Source organism: Nelumbo lutea, chromosome 1 (genome assembly GCF_056320005.1).
Source record: "Nelumbo lutea isolate HS-2025 chromosome 1, American lotus-T2T, whole genome shotgun sequence".
Classification (NCBI taxonomy): domain Eukaryota; kingdom Viridiplantae; phylum Streptophyta; class Magnoliopsida; order Proteales; family Nelumbonaceae; genus Nelumbo; species Nelumbo lutea.
This window is the reverse complement of record NC_142684.1, coordinates 39259304-39268480: the sequence shown is the minus strand read 5'-3', so window position 1 is coordinate 39268480 and position 9177 is coordinate 39259304. Positions and strand designations below refer to the sequence as shown.

The 9177-nt window shown below is 39.8% G+C and overlaps 1 protein-coding gene across 1 annotated transcript in view; it reads left to right on the top strand.

Annotated features, from left to right (window-relative positions):
- The first annotated feature begins 79 nt into the window (after nucleotides 1–79).
- Nucleotides 80–9177, top strand: part of LOC148874340 (glutathione synthetase, chloroplastic-like) — a 69718-nt gene continuing 60620 nt past the window's right edge. Inside the window, exons 1-2 of the mRNA XM_088965639.1 lie at nucleotides 80–511; nucleotides 959–1128. Coding sequence (XP_088821765.1) covers nucleotides 311–511; nucleotides 959–1128 — 371 coding nt within the window. The 5' untranslated portion in view covers nucleotides 80–310. The remainder of the gene's footprint in view (nucleotides 512–958; nucleotides 1129–9177) is intronic.

Here is a 9177-nt window from a genome sequence, read left to right as displayed (position 1 = left end):
TATATATATATATATAATAATATATATTTAATATAAATAATATTTAATATATATAATCGTGTTTAAAGACCTCCATCCCATCCTCGAGTCGCGGTCGGGATGGGCCAATCCAATCCTAACACTCCAAGTCAGAATATTCTTGGTGGAGGCTAAATTTTCAGTGGGAGGTTGATTGACTTGATTCTTCCCACTGCCTAATGATATCTGTCATCCGACCGCTAGCGTCTCTTGCCCTGTAAATTAAAACCAAAGTTATTCAATTCAAGCACTGGTATCTTTCACACTGACCTGCAGAAAACCCAGAAAAGCCATGAACGAATCATCACATTCTTCTCTGTCTTCTTCTTTTTTACCCCCGAAACGCGGAACTGTTGAAGGGACAGAAACCCAAAATGAAACTGTTACAGCTGGTTTTCATAATATTAGTCCGGAGTTGCTTCAGCAATTGGTTTACGATGCTCTGGTGTGGAGTTCTCTCCATGGGCTTGTTGTTGGAGACCGGAGCGTCCAGGTGCTTATATTTTCATATATGGGTTTAGACGGAATTATATTTTTTCTTATTTTGTGAATTATTTCTTCTTGGGATCAGTATTTTTCGTTGTTGATTGAATTATGGAGGACATATGTTTTGGCAAGATATTGAATAATTTCTACATATGAATCAGTTGGTTTGCATGTCTTAATTTTTTCTTAATTGTTTTTCTTGCTGTTTATTATTTATTTATTTATTTATTTATTTTTTATTTTCCGCTCTTTCTCTTCCACTAGTTTTTATGTTTCCAGTAACCCGCTTCGTTTTATTCCATCTCTTTGATTCTGTTCGTTCAGGGTTGGTTAAAACCCTCATTCCTTTTAAAAGAAGGGCAGAAAAAGAAAAGATGAATAAATTAAAACTTGATGTAATGTGATGCAATTTGACTTGCTGGTCTTATATTTGAAATTGGTGATCGAATTGAAGAGATCAGGAATGGTTCCTGGTGTGGGTATGGTGCATGCTCCTTTTGCTTTATTGCCCATGGTGTTCCCTCAAAGTCATTGGCAACAAGCTTGTGAGTTAGCTCCCCTCTTCAATGAGCTTGTGGATCGTGTGAGCTTGGATGGGAAATTCCTACAGGACTCGCTTTCCAGGTAATTCTTTAGTTTGAAAAAAGCTATTTTGATTATATTCTGAAGCAAATAATCTAGTTGATCCTGTTTACACCTTAAAGGTTTTCTGACCATATGGCTTTGCACGATAGAGTGCAAGTATATGTGAGATATCTTTGTAAAGGAATTTGTTTATATAAGTATGGGTTACTAGTATATGAAGAAGTGAATTCTACTTAGAAAATGTTGAAAAAAAAGAGATATATGATGGGTTGCATGCTGTCTAAATAAAACAGTTTCTAACGTGTTTGACACGTGAATATGCTCTGTTAGACTAACTGAAGCATCAAAACATGGAGTTCTTAGCTGCATGGGTTATCATATGTCGTTGACTGTGAATTGTAGTTAGGAAAATCTTCAGTTGTGTCCTGGTGCTCAATTATCTGTTGATTTGACTAGATTCTCTTGGACTCTATTGTGATGTGGGTATAGAAATGTTTTGGATATCCATCCTAGAAGTGGCAGACAACCGAAGATAATACCATGGTTCTGAATTTGGGGCTTTTTTATCTAACCGAGGTTACTGTCATTTTTTGGTACTCATTACTATGACAGAGATGAAATATGGAAGATGTTACAGCAGCAGTTAAGCAAATGAATATTTCAAGATATATGGTAATGTTATTCATAAATATTGGCTCTTATAATGGACTGTGATTCTAAAATCATTATGTGGCTCACAAAAGGAAAATAAGTTCTTGCCAGCAATTAGGAAAATGCTGTATTGCCATATGGACACCATCTGTTTATCAGACTAACTGGAAAATATTAGAGATCAACAGAAGGAAGCTCTCTTAGGGTTAGATATCTTAGTTGGGTCATTGGCTTCAGTTGTCACTTCAAGGTTTCCCTCTTTGCTCTGTCTTTTCTTTTTCTTCCTTTCTCAATAAAATTTTATCAGTAGTGATTCTCTGCTAGAAAAATAGACCCCTATTAGAAACCCAATATCCTTGAATGACCCATGCCTCTTTCCAGAGAATGTTGTCTGATTTGTGAATCCTTTTTTCCACTAATCTTTCCTTTATTTTGTTGTTACCAAGTCTGGATTTCCTCCACCTATGCCTGTTTTCTTTTGGGAAGAACCAAATATAGGGTTCTAGATATTTGGTACGATGGTGATTTTGCTTACAACGTGCAAATTGAAAGGTCTAGAAGAGCCAGGGCAGGGACATAGATTGAGGTAGTGAGAAATGATTTGAGGACTCACAACTTAACAATGGATATATGGTTCTTGACAGAGTGGAGATGTGAAACAGGTTACATGTAGCCGGCTCTATATGGTTGGGATAAGAGTTTACTGAATTGAGTTGGTATTTGGTAGTTGTAAAGAGACTGGGCCGAATGGGCCCTAATAGCCTTTCGTGTGATATCCTTTATTTTATCTTTTATTTTATGTTGATGGGCCTCACTTAATGGGCCTGTTATTTGTTCTTATTTTATTTTCTTTATGTAACTGCCAAGCTGGCCACCCACTTAAGGGTATACTTGTCATCATCAATTTTTTAGAGATTAATAAAATAGGGTTAGAGGAGAAGGGTGATAAATTCGACTTCTTCTTCTCTTACCTCTTCCCTTCGCCATCTTCCTCTCTTACACAGTTATTCAGATCTGTTCTATTCTGCTCACTAAGTTTAATCTTGATATTAGAGGACTGGTTTACATCTTGGTATCAGAGCAGGTTCAGTTCCTATTCCTTCTTTTTCTTTGTTCCTGTACACTCTAAAATCAAGAGAGTGTATGGAGAGATAGGTGCTCTATAGTATAAAGAATCACTTGCCTAGTTGGTAGAAGGGCTTGGAGAGTTTAGTTCTGGCTAGATTTTGCCAAGAAGTGATGTTGTTTTGCTGCTGCCCAAAACCCTAGCCGACTAGAGATTTTCAAGGTTACCAGGAAAGGTGAAGCTTGGGTGTGGCGTTTTGTGCTTGGAAGGTGTCTTGTGACTGCTAAAGGAGGGTGGTTTAGGTTTGGAAGAGTTTAGGTTAGTCTAGTGGGTGCGGCAGTGTCTTCTCTCTTCCTCCCATCTGCTGGACGGAGCAAAACCCTAGTTTTTCAAGCACTCAAGTTTTGGTTTGGCTTCAAGTAAGTTTACATAGTCAAAATTTTATGTTCTTTGATTTTCGTTTGATTAATGGAGGCATACGGAAGTGAGTTCAAGCAGGTGCCAATTTCTGGACCTGCTTCAGTAGATTCCATTTTGACTGGTGTTACCACAATTAAGCTAGATGGGACGAACTATCTTGCTTGGGCAGAGTCTATAAAAATCTATGTTTGTAGTAGAGGAAAACTCGGGTATCTCACAGGCAGCAAGGTGAAACCCGAAGAGACAAACCCTGAATTTGAAGGATGGATGCATGAGAACTATACTGTTATAGGATGGTTGGTCAACTCTATGCAACCGCATATAAGCCAACACTATCTCTGGATGTCTTCAGCTAAGGAGATATAGGACAATGTAACTGAGACTTATTCACAGAAATTGAATGTAGCTAGAGCATATAAATTGAAAAGTGATGTGAAAAAGCTGAGACAAGGGGAGAAGAGTGTGGCAATCTACTACTCTATACTAAAATCCCTATGGCAGGAAATTGATGTTATGGAGACAGTGGTATGAGAGAGTAAAAAGGATGCTGAAATGTATAGAAAACTAGTGGAGAGAAATAGGGTGTTTGAGTTTCTCACTGGACTCAACCCTGATTTTGATATTATCAGACAAAACATTTTGGCCAGGGATGTGGTTACTCTTTCACAGGCATGTGCTATGATAAGTAGTGAGGAGAGTAAGCGGCAGGTGCAGTTGTAGAGTCCATCTACAGAACATTTTGCACATGCGGGAATGAAACTGTTCGGCCCAGGTAATCATAAAATCCCTTGGATTATTGATTCCGGTGCATCAGACCATATGACCAGCCCATCTAACCTGTTTTGCTCATATCACCTTCTCTCTAGGAAAGAGAAAATATCCCTTGCCGATGGGTCCCTTGCCCCCATCTCTGCTAAAGGTGATATAAAGACCTCTAACACTCTGTTCTTATCCTCTGTTCTTCATGCCCCTAAGCTTAAGTTCGGAGGATGATTGGGAGTGGCCATGAGGCGAACGGAATATACTTGCTAGACACACCAGATCAAGCTTTGGGACCACCTCATGGAGTTGCCTTAGAGTCAGTCGTGTCAGAGTTTGTTAACAAAATTTTATTATGTCATTTTCGGTTTGGTCACTTGTCATTTTCTTCTTTGAGTCATCTGTTCCCAAATATGTTTAAAGGAGTGTTTTTTCGAGTCTTCATTGTGAATTATGTGAGCTGGCAAAGCATTGTAGACATTTCTATTCAATTAGTAATAAAAGATCATTTTCTCCTTTCCATATTGTTCACTCTGATGTGTGGGGGCCATATCACATGCCAACCATGGGGGGTTACAGGTACTTTATCCTTTTTATTGATGATTATTCACGTTACACTTGGATTTATCTCATGAAATCCAGGGATGAAGTACCAGCTATTGTGAAAAATTTTCATGAACTCATCCTCACCCGGTTTAATACTTGTATCAAAATATTCTGCTCTGACAATGCTGAGGAGTATTTTGAGAGAACCCTCTCCACCTATCTTGAAACTTTTGGGGTTATTCATCAAAGTTCTTGTTCCCACACTCCACAACAAAACGGGGTGGCGGAAAGAAAGAACAGGCATGTGGTTGAGGTTGCCAGATCCCTCTTATTTGCATCACATGTTCCTATAAAGTTTTGGGGAGATGCTGTTCTTATTGCTACCTTTCTGATCAACCGTATGCCCTCCCAGGTCCTTGGCTTTGAAACCCTTTTAGTCTTCTCTTCCCGGATGAGGATCTCTTTTCTCTTCCTCTCCGTGTGTTTGGGTGTACTTGCTATGTGCATATTCATAGTCACCAAAGGCACAAGTTTGAACCTAAGGCTCATAAGTGCGTGTTTCTGGGATATGCTTCCACACAAAAGGGTTGTTGCTGTTTTGATCCAGTTCGTGGCATCCACTTTGTATCTCGGGATGTCACCTTTGCAGAGTTGACTCCCTTCTTTAGTATTCCTCCTAAGGGGGAGAAATTTGATGAGTACTTGGCTATGTCTCCAGCTGTTCCTCTTCCCATCCCCTGCGAGTCCGATCATGGGGTGTCCATGTCTTCCAATGGACCTACCCCTGATGTCCCTGCTCCCTCTCCTGCTTCTGCTCCTGCTCTCCAAAGGTGGTACCAAAGGCAGAGATTCAGACATGTGTAGGTTGTTTCCACTCCTTTAGAAGAGCATCTTGCCACTCCCATCATTCCTGAGGAAACAGGTCAGCCCTCTACTGACCCATCTCAGACTGTTCCAGACCTTGACCTTCCTATTGCTCTTCGCAAGGGCAAGCGGAAGTGTACAACCCATCGTATCTCCAAACACTTATCTTACAGCCTTTTCTCCCCTTCCTACTATTTTTTTCTTGCCTCTATTTCTTCCCATGTGATACCTAGGTCTATACTGGAAGCTTTATCTCAAGTTGAATGGAGGGAAGCTATGACAACTGAACTTGATGCATTGCATAAGAATCATACCTGGGATATTGTGGACTTGTCGAAAGGGAAGGAACCAGTGGGTTATAAATGGGTGTTTACTATTAAATATCACTCTGATGGCTCTGTTGAGAGGTTTAAGGCTCGGTTGGTTGCTAAGGGTTACACCCAAGTGTATGACATTGGCTATCTTGAGACATTTGCTCCTGTAGCTAAGATGACTTTAGTCAAGGTTTTACTATATCTAGCAACTACTTTTGGCTGGCCCCTACACCAGTTCGATGTTAAAAATGCCTTCTTGAATGGAGAGATGCATGAAGAGGTCTATATGTCTCTACTTCCAGGAGTGTATGGGAAAGAAATGAAAGGCAAGGTGTGTAAACTACACAAATCTATTTATGGTCTCAAACAATCTCCTCGGGCTTGGTTTGAGAGATTTTGGGCTGCTCTTGTCTCTTTTAGTTACATTCAAACACAATCTGATCATACACTGTTCTTGAAGAGAAATGACTCTCTGGTGACCTTCTTGATTGTTTATGTTGATGATATTGTAGTCACGGGTAATGACATTGAAGAGGCCAGTAAACTAAAAGCATTTCTCAACTCTGAATTTGAAATCAAAGATTTGGGAGATCTTCGGTATTTCCTGGGCATTGAAGTTGCTCGATCTAAGGATGGTATATTCATATCTCAACGCAAAGATGTCCTTGATCTTCTTGTTGAAACTGGTAAACTTGGAGCTAAACCCATCTCCACTCCCATTGATCCTAATCATAAGCTTTCTGCCACAGATGGTGAACTTTTGTCTGATAAGGGAGTGTTTCAGAGACTGCTTGGGAAGCTGTTATACCTTTGCATGTCTCGGCCAGATATTTCCTATGCAGTCAATGTTATCAGTCAGTTTATGCATTCTCCTAGAGATACTTATCTAGCTGCTGTAGAAAGGGTTCTGTGCTACTTGAAAAGTACTTCAGGGAAAAGTATTCTATTTGCTAAGCATGGTCACATGAAGCTGGAAGCCTTTACTGATGCAGATTAGGTAGGATGTATTGATGACAGAAGGTTCACCTCTGGTTATTGTGCTCTGGCTAGGAATATTGTGTCTTGGAGGAGTAAGAAACAATCAGTAGTTGCTAGATCCTCAGCTAAAGCAGAATACAGGGCAATGGCTCATGGTGTGTTAGAATTACTATGGCTACGATCCCTTCTAGAGGAATTGGGGGTGAACTACGAGAAACCAATGATGCTCTATTGTGACAACCAAGCTGCTATCAACATTGCACATAATCCTGTTCAATATGACAAAACTAAGCACATTGAAGTTGATAGGCATTTCATAAGGGAAAGAGTCTCTTCAGGAGAAGTTTGTTTACCATTAATCACATCAGAAGAGCAACTGGCTGATATCTTGACCAAGGGAGTTCCCAGGGGGAAATTGACACACTATTATAAGCAAGCTGGGCATGATTGACATCTATGCTCAGCTTGAGGGGGAGTGACTGGGCCGAATGGGCCCTAACAGCCTTTCGTGTGAGATCCTTTATTTTATCTTTTATTTTATGTTGATGGGCCTTACTTAATGGGCCTGTTATTTGTTCTTATTTTATTTTCTTTATGCAACTGCCAAGCTGGCCCCCCACTTAAGGGTATACTCGTCATCATCAATTTTTTAGAGATTAATAAAATAGGGTTAGAGGAGAAGGGTGATAAATTTGACTTCTTCTTCTCTTACCTCTTCTCTTCGCCATCTTCCTCTCTTATATAGTTATTCAGATTTGTTCTATTCTGCTAATCACTAAGTTTAATCTTGATATTAGAGGACTGATTTACATTTGTAGTTTTGCTGACAATCATCAGAAGCACCTTAGGGGCCTTTAATTATGCAAGAGGAGGTACCTCCTAACTCCTAAGTCTTAACTTACAAGGAATATTGTCATATGTTCTTGGATATTTTGTCTTTGATAAAAGAACGATGAGCATGATGTTTTCATCTTCTTTAGTTGAAGATGTCTCATTCATTATTTGAGGACATGGGTTTACAACCCCATTTACTAGAACTGAGTAGTTGCAAGATTTAAGGCAGCCACCTATCCACTTACACCATCTTTCACCATATCCGCACTTCCTAAAACTCCAATCCACTAAATCATAGGTCTTTTCAAGATCTAACTTAAAAACAAATCCTTGCCTATACCCTGAGCTTGACTAATGGGGGGGAGTGCCTTTTTAATCCTCAAAGATAAGACCTTAGCCAAAATTGTATAGATGCTTGTTACCAAACTGATTGGTCTAAAATCTTTAGGATGTTTGGCTTCTTTCTTCTTTGGGACCAGGGCTAAGAAAGTACATTAACTCCACGACTAATGACTGAATGTTCCTCAAATTCTTTGAAAAACAAAATCTCCTTTAATTATATACCAGCAGTCTTGAAAGAATGCTGTAGTGCAGTCATCTAGCCCCGATGCCTTAGATCTATCCACTAAAAAAACTGCTTGTCGGATTTTCTCCTCCCCACAGTTCCTCTCCAACCAAGATTTTATTTCTTCAAAAAATGTAGACCATTCCAGTCCAACCAACTCCACTCAGCTAGCTAGAGGTTTCCTTAAAATAGTTTTGAAGTGGGCTACGAAACAATTGGCTATTTCCTCTTGAGAGTCCAATTCCACTCCATCCACTTCAAGCTTTTTTTCGTAAAAGGTAAAGTAATTTTATTCAACTCAAAAATATACAAGCTGGGATCAGACCCAGAAGGGCCGTCTGAAGACCACAGCAATTATACTTTCCGCCAGAAATCAGAACAATAGAAAGAAGACAAATTCAGACTTTTAAATTCCTCAGATACAGAAATCCAAGAAATCAGTTTGCCCACAGATCTCTGAATGGTATCTTCAAGACTTTTGCCTTATTGAAAATTCCACTGTTCCTCTCAGCCCAAATGGACCATAAAACAGCGGCAGGAATAGTCCTCCACACCAGGCTCCCTTTCTTACTAAGGCCTCTCACCTTCCAACAACCAAGGAGATCCTTAACCGATCTAGGCATTACCCGACTGAACTCCAAGACTCTGAGAAAGTATCCCCAAATCTGAGAGGAAAATGGACAATGAATACATAGTTGATCTGTCGATTCAGCATGTCGCCCACACAGACTACATAAAGGATCCATAACCTAAATGCCCCTTCTCACCAAATTAACTCTGGAGAGACATTTATCCAGGGCCATCATCCATACCAGAAAGTTGACTTTGAAAGGGCTTATAGTATTCCAGATCTGAGAAGCAGGAAAATCAGTAGGATCCAAACTACCCAATTTAGAGGCAAGGAACTTAACAGAAAATTCACCAATCAAATTCCATTTCCAACTCCATTTGTCTTCCAACTGCTGATCAATCTTCTGATTTTGAAGAAGAGCCATCAGGCCCCCAATCTCTTCTAATTCCCAGTCAAACAAGTTCCTCCTAAAAATGGGAGTCCAAGTTAGAGACCCACCTGTCACACAACAGTACTCAGC